This window comes from Canis aureus, chromosome 22 (genome assembly GCF_053574225.1).
Source record: "Canis aureus isolate CA01 chromosome 22, VMU_Caureus_v.1.0, whole genome shotgun sequence".
In the NCBI taxonomy this organism is placed as follows: domain Eukaryota; kingdom Metazoa; phylum Chordata; class Mammalia; order Carnivora; family Canidae; genus Canis; species Canis aureus.
Genome location: NC_135632.1, coordinates 49,191,852 through 49,213,990, shown reverse-complemented (window position 1 = coordinate 49,213,990; position 22,139 = coordinate 49,191,852). Strand labels below are relative to the sequence as shown.

The following is a 22,139-nucleotide window of genomic DNA, read 5'->3' as shown; positions in this document are numbered from 1 at the left end:
GCCTGGCTAAACACCCCCTGAGAATTGCCAGGCCACAGTAAACTGGTAGTGAGCTTGCCTGGCCCGCAGTGCTGTGGGGCCAGGGAAATGGAGTGTGAGCCTTTGAAGAGGACAGAACTATGTGCACACACCTGACCTAGGGGAAAGTTTGATTTCACAAAGGACACAGTTTCCTATTCTGTCAGCCATTTATTGTGACGTTGTGCAATGAGTAGTCATTCCCTGTGTAGCTCTTTGTCTCTTCAAAATTAAAGTACTGGATAAAAGTGTTGCTAGCTTGTAGCCACATTTATATATGATTGTATCTTTATCTGGAAAATTGAAAATCTAAAAATTTCAGTGTGTAGGCAAGATGCATGTTCAACCCTCACAGGAAAGACACGGGAAGAGCAGAGCTATGAAGAGCTCTGGCAGTGGGAGCTGAGGGAGGTCCTGTTAGATGAGTGTGTGTTTCTGTCTGGAAAATGTGGAGCTGGCCTCTTGCATTTCTCTCTTGCAGGAGCTCCCAGCAGTAGAATGGGGAGGGGGGACAGGGAGGCTGCCGCCCTGAACCTCTAGGCACTCACCTTCACAAAAGGCTGTGTGCAGGTCAAGGAGATGCACACACACATCTCTGGCCACAGCTCTGGGCCCTGGGGGAGGTAGCCAGTCTTCGCTTCCCCAGCTCTGAAAACCGACACCTTGAGTGTCTGCTTGATGGTGGTGGGCTTTCCTGGTCTTTTCTTTTACAAGCTAGGAAGTCAGTAGGTTCTCCCCTGCAAGCCTTCAATCAAAAATAGAAAGATAACTCCATTATCTTGTTACATACCTAAGTGGGTATTTATTACATGGAAGTCCTGTCTTAATCCCAGAGGGTACTTGAACTGTACCAGTAAACCACATCATGAGTGTTAATGAAGGGAAAGAGGAGATTATGGACACAATGAAGCATAAAAAGTAGGAAAGTGGGATGAACTTCATGTATCCAACCCCAGCCTTTGGTCAGTCTTGCTCTCTACCGTTCCCTCTCCTGCTTTTCTGTTGTATTTTAAAGCACATCCTAGTTACCAAGCGCTTACACTTAGCAGCGATTTGTGGGGGCAGTCTTAAGGTGATATGCAGTTCTGTGTCATGCTTTCCCTTTCATATTAAAACTGGCTGCTGTGACAGAGTTATGTTGCAGAACATTTACATGTTGAAGTGTAAAGAGGCCTGGTCCCAGCTCTGCTACCAACTTGGGCGAGTCCCCAAAACTCTAGACTTCCATATCCTCTTTTTGTAAAATAAAACATTATTATTGTGATCTCAAGGTTAAATGTCTGGGGTCAGATTTATGTTTACCCACACGACCACCAGCCAGCCAAGACCAGGTGAAGTCATGTATTGGGAACAGGCAGTCCAGTAGGCCCCGCTCGCCATTCTGATTGACCTTCCTCTGGGCTTCTGAGCTCCTCCTCAGTACATAACATGGGAGTGCCAGCATGGGGGTGGGGGGAGGCTCTGTGGGTGCTCTTGTGTTTGCGTGTATGAGCGTACATATGGGAGACCGTGATGGTTTTGAGGGACGGTTCACTGTGTGAAGACAGATGCTGTAAAGCAGCCAGTTCTGCTTGTTCTTTTTCCATCTCTTTGAGAAGAATCTCTTTCTACTGTTCTCCAGGTGCCGACTTATTAAAACTGACAAAGGAAGATTTAGTACAAATTTGTGGTGCAGCCGATGGAATTCGGCTCTATAATTCACTGAAGTCAAGGTAAAATACTGTGTTTTAAAAGGAACCATTTGCTCGAAATTAGGTTGTACCTTTGTGTGGGGAATTGGGGCAGAATGTGTAACCGTGCTAGGTTGGCGTGCGCCTGTGCACTTGGGGCATGGCGGCATTGTGCTCACAAGAAGACTGTTTTGTGTGCACCTTCAGGGCAGGCCCAGATATGATGCAGGCACTGATGAGGGCAGAGGTAGACTGTAAGACTAGGAATGCACATGGGCAGTACTGATTTCTTGAAGACGACTGGGTTTGTTGCCAAGAAAACAAACTCCTCATTTAGGTGAGCGATACAAATCTCTGGTTTTTCAAGGTCATGTGACTACTACTAAACAGTTGTTAAAAATGTAAACTTCTAATTGTGAATGAAAATGATGGAATTGTAAACTTTTCTGGCTTTTAAGATCCATTTATTATCATTGCTATTTCTAGACTTGTGGTGTGAGAATTCCATTAAAATTGAATCTTACTAACTTTAAATTGCTGACTTAATCTTGAAACTTAAATTTACCAGCATCTGACAGACCCTCTCAATGGTTTAGAGTCTGGATCATCAGATTAGACCACCTGTGATAGTTGGTGTGAGGTGTGTGTTTTTATATTTTTATTAGTCAATTATTTTGTGTAATGAAATAATACTGTAAAGTTCTTTTAAGGAAATAGAACTTAGAGTCCTATAGTTGTCATCTGTACCTACCGTGGGGCTGTGTTCTCCCCTCGGCTCCCATGTGGTGTCTTCTGATTGCAGGTCGGTCAGGCCCCGCTTAACCATCTATGTCTGCCAGGAGCAGCCGAGCAGCTCACCACTGCAAGGGCAGCAGCCTGCAGGCAGTGGAGGTGACAGTGGCAGTGGGACACCCTACGGTGGGTACTGACTCAGAGGCAGCAGCAGGGAGGCCGGGAGCCAGGCTCGGAAGGGCTGTCACCGCATGGGGACTGCTGAGTGGCTCGGGTGGGAGTATGGCCAGTGTTGAGGGTGGCCTGAGGGTCCATGGGGCTGGGCCAAGACGTCGGGGGAGAGGGATCTACTGCCTTTCTCGCTTCCCCCACCACACTGAATCTCCTTTGTCCGTGGCCCTTCGTGCCAGATATAGCTAACAAGGTGGAAGACTAGCCTGAATGCTTTTTGGGACTTTTGCTGGCTTTAATTCCCCACTTACATCTCAAAATTACTGAAATGATGAATATAAGATTGCTGTGTGCCAGGAAAGCAGGAGGGTTTTTGTTTTGTTTTGTTTTCCATTTTACAGACTGGGGGCACAAACTTAAAATACCACATGTGCAGAGATTGGTGCGTATAACCGCACTGAGTGTGCAGCCTTGTCTTGACAGGCAGCTGGCCAGCCCTGGGAGCAGTGTGCGGAGGGCGCCACATCCCGGGGGCACCACACGCACACTCCATGCCTATCCGTCTGTAGGTTGGGAGGGCTGCTCGGCCTATGGACTCTCCTTATTCTGTAATAGAGTGCTGGGTTAGGGCAGAGACAGGCCCTGGTCCTTCTGTCCTCTAAATATGGCCCTGAAAAAGGAAAACAATCACTCCTTCTTCCCATATTCGGAAACAAAATAAGGGCAACACACTCAGAACTTTCCAGAGAGATGTGTTAAGGAATTAACAGAAACAGTCATTTACCCTAATTTTGGGGAAAGCTCTGTTCAGAATCACTTTGTGTTTGATAAATCCCAGGGAAAGCATCACTCTTGTGACCTTTTCCATGTGGTGTCATTCTGACTTTATTTTTTATTTTTTTTAATTTTTTTTCATTTTGACTTTAAAAGCTGTGAATCTTAAGACCGAGGATACAGAGGCTTAGTCTGAAATAATAAAATCCTAAAGGAGCTCTCCGTGTGTCATCAGAATGTCATATATCATATCTATGCGATCAGGGTCAGGCCTGATGGGCCTCAGAAGGTGTTTGAGGAGGAGTGTAGGAAATGTTGACCAACAGCCCTAGATCAAGGGTTTCCACAAACTTCCGTAAAAAGGCCAAGTAGGAAATGCCTTGACTTTATGGCCCCGTAGGGGCTCTTTCCCACCAGCTCTGCCTTTGTGCTGCCAGAAGCACCAAGACTATATAGTGATGGGTGTGGCCATGTTCTGATAAGATTCTGCTCCAAAGGAATGAGTGAGGGATCCCTGGGTGGCTCAGTGGTTTAGCTCTGCCTCTGGCCCAGGGCATGATCCTGGAGTCCTGGGATCGAGTCCCACAACGGGCTCCCTGCATGGAACCTGCTTCTCCCTCTGCCTGTGTCCCTCTCTCTCTCCCTCGCTCCCTCTCTCTCTGTCTCTCATGAATAAATGAATAAAATTAAAAAAAAAAAAAAGGAACGAGTGAGGCTAGGGTTTGGCTCACACAAGCTGTAGTTTGGGGACTCCACACTAGAGCAGCTCTGTGGCTCACCGTAATTGTAGTTCCTCATTCTAAGCTTCTCATGATGTGTACTCAGCAGAGGTTTCCATCACTCTAAGCACTCAAGAGACCACTCTTGTTTGGGGAAGCCAGGTTCTAGCACTGATGATCTGTCGCTGGCTGGCTCGAGTCTGTCACTGAGCAGGACCTATAAAGAGCTGTGCTCACTGTGGATGCAACAGATGACACCTGCTATTAAGTTAAATGTTCCAGAAACACCGGCCCCTAGGTGCACTGTGCTGCAACTTGTGGAACACAGATCAAAGACTACTGCTAAAATTCTATTCTCATGTTTTATTTCAGTTTATCATGCAATCTACTTGGAAGAAATGGTTGCTTCAGAAGTTGCTCGAAAACTTGCAATGGTGTTTAATATTCCTTTCCACCAGATTAACCAGGTCTACAGACAGGGGCCCACTGGTATTCACATTCTCGTTAGCGATCAGGTAACGTAAACTGGCGTGCCATCTCTTGTCCCTACCACACTGGCATTTACTTTCTCTCTGTTGTTAAAGGACTGTGCGAAAATTCTGTGATCTCTTGTGCTCTTGAGAATCAGTTTTAAAGAGCTGGGATCAAATTTAATAATCTGTAACCAAGAGTTTTGGATATCTTAGTGATACAAGGACTATAAACCCAGCTCTGTGGCTCAGCCCCTCTGCTCTCCACCCTCCCTTAGAACTCACCCAGGAACTTTGGGCTTAGCAGGGCTTTGGCCCATTTTATGTAGGGAGGTGTTTGGGTGTATTTTCCTTTTGTGCACTGTTCGATGACTGATTTAGGAAAGTGTTAAGGTTATTGTTCCCCCAGTGCTCAGCGACAAGCAAGTAACAGTAGAGGAGCGCTCACGTCAAGGCTTTGTGTTGAGTCGTTATTCACAGAGCCTGGAGGGGACCTGGTAGGCTGGGGGCTGGGTGGGAAGGGTGTGCTGTTGCACTGCCTCAGACCAGGCACGGGCAAGCCTGGTCAGCACATGGCCCTGCCAGCACAGCAGGTGGAAATGCGTACTACCTCACGCTGCTTTTACCAGACTGTTTTGACCTTGGAGTTCTGTACTTGTGCAACAGTATGTAGATGATGACATTTTCCTGTGGTTGCTAATTCAACTGTTTTCTGATCAGCTCAGAAAAAAAGTTGGATCTTAATTGTGTTATTTGCTTTATCCTTCTAGATGGTTCAGAACTTTCAAGATGAGAGTTGTTTTTTATTCTTCACAGTAAAAGGTACTTTGCATGACTGCATGTGTCTTGAAATGCTGGAATCATGAAAGTGTGTGCCTGTAATCAACAGTCATCCTGTGTGTTTACTTTTGAAAATGCTGGCTTTATTGTTTTAAGAAGAGTTTGAAAAATGGATTGAGAATATTTCTAGTGGTTGTAATAGAAAAACTAACTAGCAAATAAGGAAGTGGAATCAGTCTTAGATTATTGAGGGGGAAACTCAATTCAGCCACCATTTCACTGGGCACCTTGTGTCAGACAGCTTTTGGTGCTAGAAAGGTCTGGAACAGAACTCCATGAAACTCCTCGTGGGGAAAGCAGAGCAGAATTGACCACCAGATGCATATAATTAAAAATCTTTTAAGTGCCATGAAGGAGTGGGAAAGTGGAGGTGCTTGTGTATAAGGGGGAGGTTGGGTAGAGGGATGTGGTGTGGATGGTAAGGCCTCAGAGGAGGTGTCAATAATGCTGAGACCCGGAGAATGAGGGGAGCCACCCACTTGGGGAACACTCCAAGGGTGCGAAGGAAAGAGCTGGGCTGCTGTGCAGAGCCAAGCGAAGTCTGTGTCACTGCCATGTGGTGGTGTGAAGGGCACACGGAGCAAGATGGAGTCACAGTGAGAGGTATGGTCTGGTGTGCAGGACCCAGGCACAATGGTAGTTTAGATTTTATTTGAAATGCCCTGGGTTGGGACGCCTGGGTGGCTCAGTGGTTGAGTGTCTGCCTTCGGCTCAGGTCATGATCCCAGGGTCCTGGCATGGAGCCCTACATCGGGCTCCCTGCAGGGAGCCTGCTTCTCCCTCGGCCTATGTCTCTGCCTTTCTCTCTGTCTCTCTCATGAATAAATAAATACAATCTTTAAAAAAAAAAAAAAAAAGAAAAGAAAAGAAATACATTGGGAAGTCAGTGAAGTTGTTTAAACCAAGGAGTGATGTGATTAGGTTTTTCTTTCAGTCTTACAACTCTGTGAGAATGGGGGAAAGCTGGAGGCAGGAGAGGTCACCTGGGTATGACACATTTATGGGCAGGGCCCTGCTGGGCTCCACAGTTGGGAGGTGGTGGTGACTCTTGTAAGAGCAGCTGGGCAGATGGTATTTGCAGAAGAGAGGCAGGAATGGTTGTGGGGGAGCAGTCAACAGTTCCATTTTAGGTGTGCTTGGAAAGGTCAAGTTGGCAGGGAATTGTCCCCATCTGCAGCTGGTGGGAAAGGCCTGGACTTAAGGTGCAGTAGCTCCAAGCTGTGGAAATCATTTAGGGAAAGAATATGGAAGGAGGTTCCAGCTGGAGGGTTAACGGAGGGATTTTTTTTTTTAAAGGGCTTATTTATTTAGCCACTTATTTATTAGAATGAGAAAGTGGGTGAGAGCACAAGCAAGGGAGAAGGGTAGAGGAAGAGAGGGAAGCAGACTCCTCGATGAGCTGGGACCCTGATGTAGGACTTGATCCCAGTACACTGGGATCATGACCTGAGCTAAAGGCAGACGCTTCACTAAGCCACCAATGGAAGGATTTTTTTTTTTTTTAAATTTTTATTTATTTATGATAGTCACAGAGAGAGAGAGAGGCACAGAGACACAGGCAGAGGGAGAAGCAGGCTCCATGCACCGGGAGCCCGACGTGGGATTCGATCCCGGGTCTCCAGGATCGCGCCCTGGGCCAAAGGCAGGCGCCAAACCGCTGCGCCACCCAGGGATCCCTGGAAGGATTTTTAAATGCAAAATTATTATATGAGAAGAGACTTTAAAAGTCTGGTGGGTTAAGATCTGAATCTAATCTTAGTACGAAAGCTGTACTTTGAAGAGCAAGTCCTGTGTCCCCTTTTCCTAGATGTCATTCTTGAAGGGAGCAGTGTAAAATAGCACCCATGTTACGGCTTTGCTTGTGCCGGGTGCCTCGAGGTTGCCATCTCATTATCTGCAGGGTTGCTTTTCCGAGCTGTTCACTTCATCTTTCACTGCCACAGCATCTTTGGCGTAGTGCTCCTCAGTGTTTTGTTGTCACAGCAGTACAGCTTTTACTCTGCAAAACTCAAATGATGTAAACAAGGAAATTCATCCTGTAATTGTATGGTTGTGTTGCTGATGTCAGACATCACAGGACATCCCCTACAATCTCAGTACACTGTTTTTCAGGCTCCTGTCCTCGTGAAAAAATTTCTTTTGTTTCTTGATGAATGCCTGTACTGTTCCTAGCCATTCCGATTAACACTGGGCCATCAGACAAAAGTAGTGATATTTTCAAAATGTTTCAGATCTGCCTCTGAGGAGCTACAAAATTATTTCCAGAAAAGGTGGACGGAAGCACTCAGTTTGTGTTGTGTGGAGGTGGCTGTCCCGTGGGCTGCACGGCGTCCTCACTGCTCTGTCCCCAGCTCCCCGCCCCCTGCTCACATCATTTTGGCCACTTGTCTTGAGTCCCGTACCCCCCAGAGGTGACAGGGAGCATGGGTGCAGGGTGCTGATGGGCATATGGGCCTGACATCAGAAAGTAAAATATCTCAACAGGGACTGTGTTGTACATGCTTTTTTTCTCTAGAATTATTTAAAGGGAACTTGAGTTGGGAAGGGAAACTGTAGCTTTCTGGCAGTTTTCAGTTTAATAGCCTTGATTGTCTTAAGCCTGACTGAAAGAATTGTGTGTAACATCTCTTTCCTTTTCCTGCAGCTGAGAATGGCGATGGTATCCACATAGTTTTGAAGTGATGTCTTACTTAGTCTGAACTATATTCAGTACCAAATAAAGTCACGCTTAAAAGTGTGTGAAGACTGAATCCAAGAAGTCTTGGGATTGGATTTTACCGTATGAAATGTTTCATATTGAAAACACAAGATGACCTTTCTAATGAGCTGTATGAGAGGCGAATCTCCTCACTGTCACTGCCACAGCCAAGCATCCTCGTGAGAGTGAGCACGTTGGGACAACATGCGTGCAGCTCTGGGGGCCACATGCAGGCAGCGCTGCCTGCTTCCCTGGCAGAGGCCAGTAGATACAGTTCCTAGAAGCAGCCTTTGCTGTCTTTTTACACTGTATGCGGTTTGGAAATGAATGTAAAAACGTACTGTGGGCATTTACCTTCTGTGCCAGTTTGGCTCTTACTGCCTGAACCTTATGCTGACCCAGGGTGGGGGTGGGAACAGTGGTGTCGTGGACTCAGCACAGAATCTGTCTGCAGATGTGATGTGCCCATACCATGATCAGTGGTCAGGTAAGAGGCCTGGCACCTTCTCGGAACAAATCATGTCTAAGGGTGTGTGTGACGGGCTCGTGCCAGAGCGGGGAAGATCCAAGCCAGGAAGGCGGGCTTGAAGCAAACTGCATTATCAAGAGTACCTTGGTGAGAGGATCAGTGTAAATCCTAATAGGTACAAAGACTTTTGTGTTTTTGCTTTGTCAAGATTTATTGAAAAACCTTTTGCTTCTGCTTCCATTTTTAGCATTTTGTTTCTGGTTTTCATTTTTGAAGCCCCATTGCTTTTTAAACTCATGTGGTATTCCTCCCTTTCTCTGTCCTCCCCACCCTGCACTGTCCTGTTCTGAAATGTTTTTTAAAGCCCTTCCCCAGACAGTGGAAACCGGTGACCTAGGTAGGGGGGAAAGTATGGTAGTTTCTGACTTGCTGTGAAAGGGGTCTTTGAGTTACCAACAAGTAGAAATTATTCATGGCAAACGAGATGTCATAAATGAAACACTAAATTGTACCGTAAAATTTCACCACACTTCTGAAATACTGAGCTTTAGTACAATCATGGGTAAACATTTTGGTGATTAAGAGGCTTTTTAATATACAACATAATAGCTTCTTTTCCATAAAAAGGTGCCTCTTCCACAAAACCAAATGCTTGTCTGCCAGTGCACTTCTCAAAGGGAGTCCACGGCTTTTGCTGTTTTCCTCTGTCGCTTCTCCCGGCCCCAAGCCTTCCCCACACGCCCCAGCAAGCATCTCTGAGGCCTGTGGTATAGGAGACCGGTTTTTTAAACTTCAGTTCCACTCTGACTGTAGCATCTCTGACCATTGACCAGCTGTCTTGGTTCTGAATGTGTTCCTTGATTCTTATCTTTGCTCAGGCAGGAATAGGAATGAGTAATTTGGGCTTTGAAATCTCTCCCAGAAGACAAACTACTTCGATGGGAAAAAGCTTTGACATTTTGTGTTTTATTTGTAGAGGGGGTTATTGGATACAGAGGAGCCTGGTCTCATACATTTTCATCTTCAGTCTGAAAAGATCTGTAATTCTGTAGACCCTGAAGCGGGGGAACTTTTCTTTCTGCCATCTCCCTTTGCTTTCATATGAACACCTCTTCTGTACCAATCATTTGGAAAAGAAGTGAGCATATCTCTTGTTTTAGAGTTTTGCTTGTCTGTTTAGCATTCCTTTTTGAGTCTCAACATATATGGAACAATAAATGTCATTTAATGCTGTGTGCTATTTTGAATTCCTCATCAGGTTTTAGAAGTGGGGTCAAGAACACTTAAAAGCTCATTGAACTTGAAATTATACCAAGCAGCATTGAACATTAGTCTGTCCCAGCAAAGCAGGTTAAATTATGGCACCAGCAAATTTGCTATTTTTTTTAATAGTAGGATGTATACATTTCAGTATAATAAATGTTTTCCGATTGTTTTGCAAACTCGTGTCTCATTTAAAATCCCAGTTCCTGATGGTGTCACCTCAAGCCCTAGAATCGAGGGGGTTCCATGCGTGTGTGCTGAGCACACCCAAGTCTACATGTTTTAAGAGGTGAGGCCTATGTGTTGCATTCTTTTCGGTTTGTTTTCTCAAAGCTGATGCAGCTGAGGACAGATTATTCCATGAACTATTCCATGCCTACAGAGGAAGCCGCCTTGCTTTTCTCATTTGAGAAACCTCATCTGTGCTGTTCCCTTCTTCTAATGAAGTCAAAGGTCATTGAGGAGTGAGTCCAGTAACTCTGATATGGTTGTGTCCTGGCTCAAAAGAGATGGTATAGAAAGCCCTGGTCATAGAAATTTTTAAGAGAGACTATAATTTACTGAAGCAAGTGTGTGTTTTATGCTTTTTATTTAAATAGCTTCCTACATCAGTCACGCCCCCACGCAGAGTGGTGTCAACGTATATCAAAATTGTCGCTGTGGTATAAAAGCACACATGCTAGACCGGGCAATACTGGAGGACATCGTCCGGCCCTGACTCCATCAGGGCCTGGATGCTCATTCTGATAGTCTTGTTAAATTAACAGGGGTCGTGTGTGCACCTGCCTTCTCTTCCATTGTAACCTGAATGCTCCTAAACGGCCCGTGTAAAGGAAGCCCTGCAGTTGTGGGAAAATAACCGTCTCGGCTTGTTCCACTCCAGCTCCCCGTGAGCTCTGTGCTGGTTGTTAGGAAGGGTCAGCTGCCATGAACACTGAAGTTCACAATGTGAGAGTGGTGATGGGTTCCTAATCTTAATAAATACTACACATGTGAACAGCACAGAATGGAAACCAGAGCTTATCCGATTTTAGATAATACTAAGAAGGTCTGAATTTGGAAAATGGTTTTGCTCAGATTTGTCTGCCATTAAGATTATAGCAATAAAACCCTCTGACTTAAGCATTGCAATGGTTTATTCATTTTTATGAGTCTAAAAGGTGCCAACACTTTACTGATCTGAGTTTTAAGTGTGTACAATTTTTGAATAGTTCTGGTGTAACTTGATTTCTAAGATTTTAAAATAAACTTGGAAAAAAATCACACCCATTCTACATGCATCCATTCATTATTTTTAATTGATTATATATATTATAGATAACTTAAGCCTTAATTCTATTTCCTTAAGGTCCCCCAAATTTTGTGAGAGATGACATGATTAGCTTTTCTCCTACAACAAAAATGCACTCTGCTGTAGCGCACGCCACAGCTTATTTCCAGTCAGGCAACACAGCCTCTGAGTTGTGTTTGTTTAGTTTCTGGTCCCCAAAAGTGTAGATGACAAGCTGACAGAAACAGAAAGGTGAAGACCCTGCTCCACCCAGTTCTGAGTCCTCATTTCTTTGGTGTCTCATGGAAATCTACTAACTTGCCTCCCACCTAAGTCTACATATAAAACTCTCAGGCATCACGAATTTGCAGTACAGGTCACTTTGAGAAAGTTTAGCTGTTTCATCAAGTGGAAAAAGTCCTGCTAATCAAAATGAAATCAATGTGAATTAAAGTAGGCCACTGGCTTAAGTATCAGGTAGAAAAAATCAACAGCTTATTTTTTCTGCTTGATTTGTGCTAACACTGATGGTCTATTGAGGAATGCTGACAAAGCCAACAGCAGAACTTCTGTACCTAAGAAGGCACCCACCTCTTAGATTCAGGTCTCTTGCATGTTCCAGGCGGCACTGAGACCACTCTTGCCATGTGCTGACAGACACAAGGCTTTGATTTGATTGCATCGTGGTAGACTAAAGGTGAAAACTATCACCAGTTACTGCAGTCCCTACTGAAGTCTTTTACCTGTAAATGTCTTTCCCAGTGGAGAACCAAGAGATTTGGGTGAAGGTGGAGCAGGTGGGGAAGACTTGGGTCTTCTCTGGAGGAAGAAACACCTCATTGTGCCTTGGGCTCAGGCAGCTGTCGTCAGAGGATGACACAGCACCTACAAAGTCGCTGGCCACTTCCTCCCACTGCGGTCGGAGGAGTGACAGGAGCAAAATAGGCGTGGACTTTGACGTGAGGGAGCTGAGCCTGGAAGCAGAAGACAGATGAGGAGTGCGGAGTAGTCATCAAGAGGCTACGCTGAGGATTAGAGGGACAATCCCAGACAGGCCTACAGTTCTCCATGTAGAATCCACTCTACTTGATGCTCAGGCAGAGTTCATATAGCATTTCTAGTGTAGGCCAGAGCTGCCCCTGTTGACATACATATCCCCTAAAGCAACACCTTCTGAAGAGAGGTGAACAGAGTATCTGCCCAGGGGCAGTCACTAGTCCTGCGCCCTGAGCGGAATCCTCACAGCCACAGCCCCTGGGCCAGCTCTGGGACATGAATGCAAAGCTGCCTCAACCTAAAGCACACTCAAGGAGACTAGGGGAACTGCCTGGGGGGAGAAAACCCTCTGCTTAAGGCCTCTTCTCTGGAAGTTAACCAGGACTGTGGTCTCCTTCCCACTGGTGATGACTATGTCCCGGATTTCCTTACAAGAGTTCTGATCCCCAGACTGTGGCACCTCTGCCCCACACCCATTCTGGAAGTTGAATCTGCCAGGAGGGAGACCTAATAAGGAAATCTGGAATAAGACACTTGCATAGCGTCAGTTTGTATCGCTATAGGCTTAAGAGAAAATGTGGAAGCTGGATTCTTGATGTATTCATGGCTTAAAAACTGCAGGAAGTGGAGCCCCGTGCCCGCTTACCCGCATGCGCTTGATGCCTGCGCGGGTAACCTGCTGGCAGTCGTACAGCTCCAGGCGCTCCAGGCCGCGGCAGTTCTCCAGGTGCTCCAGGGCCACGTCGGTGATGAGGAGACAGTTGTCCAGTTCCAATACCCGCAGCCTCTCGTGACCGCAGGTGCTGTTGCTCAGGTGCAGGATCCCATCATCAGTGATGAGCTCACAGTGGGACAGACTCTGGAACAGGGAGACATGCGTGGATATCTGTGAGACCTGCTCTCTCCCAGGCTCCAGGCCTGTGAGAAGTGCACATGCTGGGCGGAGCAGAGTCCTACAGTAACTGCTGACCACAGGAGGATTAAACACCAAACCTTGGGGTGCTCTAGCCATGGGTTTGCTGCAGCTCTTGGTGACTGACTTCTCTCATTTTTACAATTACGTAAAAATGGAAATCATATTGCAGGTCACAATACAGTTGAAGAGGACAACATGAGAGGATCCTGAACCTTCCATAAACACCCTGATTCTACAGCTACATAAAGGACAGCCTACTCTAAAAAAAAAAAACAAAAAAACAAAAACCCCAAAAACCTAAAAACTGGCTGACTCCACATTGAATGAGAGAAGGCCCATGTCATGGTAGGTAGGAGACGTTGGGACACAATCTTGCCATAAGTCCCACTCCCAATGCAGAGACCCACAGCTGGGAGGGAGGGAACTCAAAACCTGGAGTTTCTCCCTGAGTAGCAAAGGCCTTAAACCCCACATTGGGCATCCTGGCCCTTAAGATCTGTATTTGAGAGACCCTTAAAACATCTAGCTTTGAAAACCAATGGATGTAAACCATGACACCCACAAGACTAGGGATCCCAGAAACAGCTCTTAAAGGGCTCACACACTTGGACTCACCCATCTCAGGGCCCGCATGGAAGTGGCCCATTGAGGGGTGCCTGGACTTTGTGTGGAAGAGGCCCATTTACTTGTCTCAGAGCACTAGCCTGAGGGTCAGGTATCTGATTTGACACATTTAGGGGCATGCTGGGGTACTCTAGGAATGGGGGCTAGAGGGCATTCATCTTTACACTCCTATCTTGCTCCAACTGGAGGATGCTTTTTAAAAAATATATAGGGGACCCCTGGGTGGCGCAGCGGTTTGGCGCCTGCCTTTGGCCCAGGGCGCGATCCTGGAGACCCGGGATCGAATCCCACGTCAGGCTCCCGGTGCATGGAGCCTGCTTCTCCCTCTGCCTGTGTCTCTGCCTCTCTCTCTCTCTCTCTCTCTCTCTCTCTCTCATAAATAAAGAAAATTAAAAATATATATGTATAGGCTTTTGCAGCTGCTGCTAGAGGACACCTCTATATCTCCTGGCTCTGGGGGCCAGGAGATGGGACTTAAGCTGGTGGGCCTCACAGGACCATAACCAACAGAGAGAGTGGTTAAATGTCCAGTATTCCCAGGGCACAGCAAGAGACAACAGGCCCAGCAATTGACTCTGTAAAAGAGGCCTAATAGCTTATCATCATAGCTGCAGCCTGAGGGGCAGACTTCTAATTAAACACAGCAAAGGGCGGACTATCCTCACTGGAGACCTCGGAGGGCACCAGGATCTCTTGGAGGGGAGCTTTTATATGCTTCTGGTGCCCCAGTCTTTGGGGCCTGCCATTCAGGGATGCTCTTGGATCAACCTGGCTCTGAGGGGATCCTGGACTCACCTTGTCCCATAAATACCCTATTCTATAGCTATAATAGATGAAAAAAAGTGGAGATAGCATAAGGGATTTATGGGACAACATCAAGTGGACTAAGATTCATATAAAAGTTAGAGAATCTTGAAGTCAGCAAGACAAAAACAACTTCTGTACAAGGGAACCCCCATTAGACTATCAGCAGATTTTTCCACAGAAACCTCAGGACAGAAGGGAGTGACGTGATACATTCATAGTACTGAAGGAAAAACTACTTACAACCAAGAATACTCTAACTAGCAATATTATCATTCAGAACTGGATATAGGGTTTTCCAGACAAGTTAAAGCTAAAGATGTTAATCATTTTGCTAAACCAGCTTTACAAAAAATATTAAAGGGACTCTGTCAAGATGAAAAGACAGGGCACTAATTAATAAAACTTGTGCAAGCATAAATCTTACTGGTTAAGGTAAATATATCGTAAAAGTGTAATGGATTAATCATATCCAGTATGAAGACTGGAAGCCAAAAGTAGTAAAAAAAATAATAACAACAACAAAACCCCAAACTACAAACAAGGGATACACAAGATAAAAAGATGTAACATCAAAAACGGAGGAGGGAGGGAAGAGTAAAAATACAGAGCTTTAGAATGTATTCAAACTGGGATCCCTGGGTGGCGCAGCAGTTTAGCGCCTGCCTTTGGCCCAGGGCGATCCTGGAGACCCAGGATCGAGTCCCACGTCGGGCTCCCGGTGCATGGAGCCTGCTTCTCCCTCTGCCTATGTCTCTGCCTCTCTCTCTCTCTCTCACTTTGTGCCTATCATAAATAAATAAAATTAAAAAAAAAAGAATGTATTCAAACTTAAGCTATTATCATAAAATAGACTGTGACAAATATTTATATGTAAGCCTCATGGTAACCACAAAGTAAAAATCTATAGTAGATATATGAAAGATAAAAATAAAAGAATCTAAGTCTAAGACTAAAAGTCATTAAACTACAAAGGAAGAGAATAAAGGAACAGAAAGGAACTACAAAACAGCCGGAAAACAACGAACATAATGGCAGTAAGTACATAACTATCCATAATTACTTTAAATGTAAAATGGACTAAATTCTCCAATCAAAAGACATAGAGCTGGGGCTCCTGGGTGTTTCAGTCAATTAAGCATCTGCCTTTGGCTCAGGTCATGACCCCAGGGTCCTGGGATAGAACCCTACCTTGGGCTCCCTGTTCAGTGGGGAGCCTGTTTCTCCTCCCTGCTTGTGCTCTCTCTCACTATCTCTTGCTCTTCCTCTCTCAAATAAATAAAATCTTAAAAAAAAAAAAAAGTGCTCAGTGAATTAAAAAAAAGGACTCATTATATGTTACCTATAAGAGACTCACTTTAGGTGTAAGGACCACACAGATTGAAAGTGAAAGGATGGAAAAAGCCCATGCAAAGAAAAACCTAAAGAAAGTTGGAGGTAGCCATAGTCGTCACATCAGACAAAATATATTTTAAAACAGACTATAATAACAAAGGACGTTACATAATGATAAAGGGGTCAATCCAACAAGCGTATAAACATTGGTAAATATTTATAACCCAACATAGGAGCACCTAAATATATAAAGCATATATTAACAGACCTAAAGTAAGTAATTAGCAATACAATAATGGTAGAGGGCTTTAATACCCACTTACACTTACTTAATGATATAGATAGAACATCCAGACAAAATCAGTAAGGAAGCATAAGCTGTACATAGCATATTGGAACAGATGGACTTCACAGATATATACAGAAGATTCTATACAAAAGCAAAATACACATTCTTCTCAAGTGCACATGGAATGTTCTCCAAAACAAATCATATCTTAGAATACATAAGAAATCTTAATACATTTAAGAAGTGTAAAATCATATCAAACATTTTTTTCTGACCAAAATACTATGAAAGTAGAAATAATTACAAGAAGAAAAGTGGAAAATTCACAAATACATGGATATTTAACATGTTACTGAACTACCACTGAATGAGTCAAAGAAGAAATCAAAAGAGAAATTTAAATATCTTGAGACAAAAGAAAATGGAAATGTAATATACCAAAATTTATGGGATGCAGCAAAAGCAGTTCTAAGGCAATAGTTCATAACAACAAGGGCCTACTTCAAGGAATGAGAAAAGTCAAACCACCTAACTTCACACCTTAAGGAACTAAAGATAGATGACAAAGCCCAAAATTAGTAGAAGGAAGGAAATAAAGATCAGAGAGGACATGAATGAAAGAGACTAAAAAGACAATAGAAAAGATCAATGGACTTAAGATCTGTTTCTTTGAAAAGATAAGCAAAATTGACAAACCTTTAGTTAGAAGAAAAAAGAGAGGGCTCAAGTACATAAAATCAGAAATGAAAAAAGAGATGTTAACAACTGATACCACAGAAATACGATGGATCGTTAAGAGACTACTAAGAACAATGAAGGCCAATAAATTGGACAAGGTAGAAGAAACAGATAAGTTCCTAGAAACAAAGACCAAACAAAACTGAATCATGAAGAAACAGAAAATCTGAGCATACTGATTACTGGTAAGGAGATTGAATCTGTAATCAAAAACTTCCCAATGAAGAGAAGTCGAGGACCAGATGGCTTCATTTATGAATTCTACCAAATACTTAAAGAAGAATTAATGCCAACTGTCCTCAAACTCTTTAAAAAAACAGAAAGGAATATTTCCAAACTCATCTTGCACGGCAAGCATTATCCTGATACTAAGACTAGACCAAGACACTACAAGAAAAGAAAATTACAGACCAACATCTCTGATAAACGCAGGTGCAAAAACTCTCAACAAAATATTACCAAACTGAATTCAACAGTACATCAAAAGAATCCTACACCACAGTCAAGTGGAATTTTTATTTCAGGGATGCAAAGATGGTTCAGCATTTCAAATCAATCAATCAATCAATCATACAGCATAGAAGCAAAATGAAGGATAGAAATCACATGATCATCTAAATAGATGCACTAACAGAATCTGACAAAATTCAACAACCATTTATGATTAAAAAAAACCCCAACACATCAACAAAGTGGGTAAAGAAGGGACATACCTCAACATAATAAAGACTGTAAAAAAATAAAAATAAAAAAAAAATAAAGACTGTATAAGACAAGCTCAAGTTCACAGCTAACATTATACTCAATGGTGAAAAGCTGAAAATTCTCCTTTGAGGTCTGAAACAAGATAAGGATGCCCACTCTTGCCATATTTATTCAACATGGTATTAGAAATCCTAGCCAGAGGGATTAGGCAAAAAAAGAAATAAAGACATACAAATTAGAAAGAAGTAAAACTGTGACTATTTGCAGATGATGTGTTAGATATAGAAAACCCTAAATACTCCACCAAAAAACCATTAGAACTAATAAAAAAAATTCAGTGAAGTCTCAGGATACAAAATTAACACACAGAAACCAGTTTCATTTTTTTTTAAAGATTTTATTTATTTATTCATAGAGTCAGAGAGAGAGACACACACAGGCAGAGGGAGAAGCAGGCATGATACAGAGAGCCCGATGTGGGACTCGACTCGATCCAGGGTCCCCAGGATCACACCCTGGGCTGCAGGCGGCGCTAAACCTCTGCACCACCGGGGCTGCCCAGAAACCAGTTTCATTGTTATACACTAATAATGAGCTATCAGAAAGACAAAGTAAGAGGCACCTGGGCGGCTCAGTCAGTTAAGCATCCAACTGTTGATTTCAGCTCAGATCATGGTTTCAGGAACGAGCCCTATGTTGGGCTCCCTGCTCAGTGGGGAGTTTTCTTGAGATTCCCCCTCACTCCCTCCCTCTGCCCCTATCCCTACTCATATTTGCTCTCTCTCTAAAAAAATAAAGAGAGAGAGAGAGAGAAATTAAGAAAACAATCTCCTTTACAATTGCATCAAAAAGAAAAGTCTAGAAACAAATTTAACCAAGGAGGTATAAAAGACCTGTACTCTGAAAACTATAAGATATTGATGAAAGACATTTAATGACACAAATGGAAAGATACTTTGTGTTCACAGATCAGAAAAATTCAAATTGTAAAGAATGTCCATACTACTCAAAGCAATCTACAGATTCAAGCGATCTTTATCAAAATTCCAGTTGAAATATTTTCAAAAAAATATAGAACAATCCTAAAATTTGTATGGAACTATAAAAAAAGACCTTTATTAGCCAGAGCAATCTTGAGAAAGAACAAAGCTGAAATTCATTACACTCCCTGGTTTCAACCCATATTACAAATAATGGTATAGTAATAAAAATAGTACAGTATTGGCATTAAAAATAGACACACAGATCAATGGAACAGAAGAGCCCAAAAATAAGCCACACATAATTCATCAATTAATTTATGACAAAGGAGCCAAGAATATGCAGTGGTGAAAAGACACTCCAGTAGTGCTGGGAAAATGAGAGCCACATGCAAAAGAATGAAAGTGGACTCCTATCTTATAGGATATACAAAATTAACTTGAATTAAAGACTTAATGGAAGAACTAAGACCATAAAACTCCTAGAAGAAAACACAGGCAATAAGCTCATTGCCATTGGTTTTGGTAATAATTTTTTTGGAATGAATACCAAAAGCAAAGGCAACAAAGGTAAAAATAAATGGGACTACATCAAACTAAAAGCAAAGGAAACCACTCACCAAATGAAAAGGCAAGAATGGGAGAAAATATTTGCAAAACATATATCTGATAAGGGGCTAATATCTAAAATATATAAATAACATGTACAACTTAGTAGCAAAAAAAAAAAAAAGTCTGATTAAAAAGTGGCCAAAGGGCCCAAGTAGACATTTTTCCAAATAAGACATCCAGATGGCCAACAGACACATGGAAAGATGCTCAACATCATTAATCATCAGGGAAATGCAAATCAAAACCACAATGAGATAGATACCACCTCACACCTACCAGAATGGCTATTATCAAAAAGGAAAGAAATGACTGATGTCAAAGACATGGAGAAAAAGGAACCCCTGTGCACCACTGATGGGAATGTAAATTGGTGCAGCCACCATGGAAAACAATATGGAGGTTCCTCAAAAAATTAAAAACAGAACTACCATAATCCAGCACTTCCACTTCTGGGTATTTATCTGGAAAAAATGAAAACATTAATTTGAAAACGTATCTGAACTCCCATGTTCATTGCTGCATTATTCATAATAGCCAAGACAGGGAAACAATCTACGTGTCCACCAGTGAATAAATGGGTAGTGAAAACATGGATACACACACACACACACACACACACACACACACACACACACAAATACACACACCCATACCCAGAGTGGAATATTATCCTGCCATAAAAAAATAATGAAATCTTGCCATTTGTGACAATATCAATGGACCTTGAGGGTATTATGCTAAGTGAAGTAAATCAGACACAGAAAGATACCATATGTTGTCACTTATATGTGGAATTAAAAAAAACAAGCAACCAAGTTCATACAGAGAATACATCCTGAAATCAATATTACACTGTATGTTAACTAACTAGAATTTATTTATTTTTATTTTACTTTTTTTAGATTTTATTCATTCATCTGACAGCACAAGCAGGGGAGTGGCAGGCAGAGAGAGAGAAGAAGGACGCCCCCTGCTGAGCAGGGAGCCATCCAGGTGCCCCAACTAACTGAATTTAAATAAAAACTTGAAACATAAAAAAAGGGGCACCTGGGTGGCTCAACTGGTCGAGCATCTGCCTTTGGCTCAGGTCATGATCCCAAGGTCCTGGGATGGAGTGAGTCCCACATGGGGCTTCCTGCTCAGTGGGGAGCCTGCTTCTCCTTCTCTGCTTCTGCTCTCTCCGCTATCTCAGTCTCTCTCCCTCATTCAAATAAATAAATAAAATATTTTTTAAAAAACATTAAAAAAAAGTGGTAGTTGTCAGAGGTGGGGTGGGAGTGGGTAGATGTAAAGGGTGAAGGGAGTTAAAATGGAAAAATTTCCAATCGTTAAATAATAAGTCACAGGGATATAATGAGAGAAAATCTTAAAAGTTCTCATCCTAAGGAAAAAAAATTGTCAACAGTATGACAGTGGTTAACTAAACTCATTCATGTTGATCATTTTGGCATATATACAAATATCAAATCATTTTGTACACCTGATACATGTATTTTTCTCAAGTATACCTCCATTGAAAAAAGAAAGAGAGGGCACCTGGGTGGCTCAGTGGGTTAAGCATCTGCCTTCAGCTTGGGTCTTGATCCCAGAGTCCCGGGATCGAGCCCAGTGTTGGGCTCCCCGCTCAGCAGGGAGTCTACCTCTCCCTCTCCTTCTGCCTCTCCTCCCAGCTTGTGCTCTGTCTCAAATAAATAAAACCTTTTAAAAAAATGAATTAAAAAAAAAAACCAACTGGTGGTACCCAGGACTCTCTGAGTAGCAGTAATTCTGGAAAATTCAAACTTTAGTGCTCACAAAGCTTGGGAATGAAGGAGTCAATGTGTGGAAGTGCCCATCAAGACAGAGTTAAATGGGTCTTAACAGACACCTGGGCAGATCAAGCACTCAGACTGATGACTTTCCTGTGGAATCCTGGGTGGTCTGCCTAATAAGCAGGGTTCTCCATGCCCCAGAGGCAGGTGCTCTAAGAATTCAGTTCAGTAATGAGCAAAAGAATAATAGGTTGTGCTTACTGCCCTCAGTTAGAGACAGGTGGGCAGCAGGGTGCTGGAAGAAAAGTCAACTGTTGGATATTAGATTACAGTGTGGACTAAAACACTAATATTGTAGATTATTCGCTATTCTGGTGATCAAGGAATGGAATCAAAGCCCACTCCTGTCTTAGCATGGCAACCAGTAAGCTGCTGTGTCATTTTTATTAAATTATTATTAATTTGTTCATTTATCATTAAAGACACTTTTAACATTAAAAAAATATTGCAGGGGAAATTTCAGTTTACTCCATTCAGTGCAGTTTGATAGCCCACTTCTCCACTTGAGGGGAGGCCAGTGCAATGACTTCTGATGCCCATGTCATTTAGAAATTGTGCAAAGAGCCTTGACTCAGAGGCATAATGAACACTTTTGATGGTTATAATTAAATAGACCTTGAACAATGTGATCTGACATTACTGGCTTCTCTTGGGTATAAACAGTAAAGATTGCAGAATGTAACAAATTCAGATTAATATTATATAGCCAAATGGCATTTTTAAAAAGATTTATTTATTTTAGAGTGAGAAAGTGCACACAAGTTGGGGGAGGGGCAGTGGAAGAAGAAGAGAATCCCAAGCAGACTCCACTATCAGTGCAGGGCCCGATACAGCACTCAATCCCCTGAGGGATCTCAGGACCCTGAGATCACCATCTGAGCTAAAGCCAAGAGCTGGACATTCAAATGAGCCACCCAGGTGCCCCACAAATGGTATCTCCGTATTTTAAGTTCTTCATATCAGTCTTTTCAAGACCTGATGTTTTCTCCAAATGCATATAAAATATAATACTCACCCCACGATAAAAGTTCAGAGGCAAAAAGTTGTACATCAAAGTCTCATTATTCATTTGTTACTTCAAACATATGAGCTCTCACTCTGTGTCAGGCCCTATGTTGCAATGGTAAGTAAAAACACACTTCTCTGCACCGGTGGAGACGAGGGTCTAGAAATAGCATCACTATTAAACAGAAGCTAAAGTAAGTGCTCTGAGAACACATGGCAGTAGGAGGTGA

The 22,139-nt window shown here is 43.0% G+C and overlaps 2 protein-coding genes across 10 annotated transcripts in view; one reads left to right on the top strand and one right to left on the bottom strand.

Moving 5' to 3' along the window:
- UBP1 (upstream binding protein 1) overlaps positions 1-11,089 on the top strand; it is a 52,985-nt gene extending 41,896 nt beyond the window's left edge. For 2 of the 3 annotated variants that reach the window (XM_077865935.1, XM_077865936.1), the window contains 5 exons: positions 1,640-1,730; positions 2,491-2,606; positions 4,457-4,599; positions 5,325-5,376; positions 8,039-11,089. In XM_077865935.1, the coding sequence (XP_077722061.1) occupies positions 1,640-1,730; positions 2,491-2,606; positions 4,457-4,599; positions 5,325-5,376; positions 8,039-8,076 (440 nt within the window). In that variant the 3' untranslated portion in view covers positions 8,077-11,089. Of the gene's footprint in view, positions 1-1,639; positions 1,731-1,895; positions 2,223-2,490; positions 2,607-4,456; positions 4,600-5,324; positions 5,377-8,038 lie in introns of those variants that run through there. The other variant, XM_077865937.1, reaches the window with a different exon arrangement.
- FBXL2 (F-box and leucine rich repeat protein 2) overlaps positions 9,507-22,139 on the bottom strand; it is a 110,707-nt gene continuing 98,074 nt past the window's right edge. For all 7 annotated transcript variants that reach the window (XM_077865940.1, XM_077865941.1, XM_077865938.1 and 4 more), the window contains 2 exons: positions 12,737-12,949; positions 9,507-12,068 (listed from right to left, as the gene is read on the bottom strand). In XM_077865940.1, coding sequence (XP_077722066.1) covers positions 11,961-12,068; positions 12,737-12,949 — 321 coding nt within the window. In that variant the 3' untranslated portion in view covers positions 9,507-11,960. The remainder of the gene's footprint in view (positions 12,069-12,736; positions 12,950-22,139) is intronic.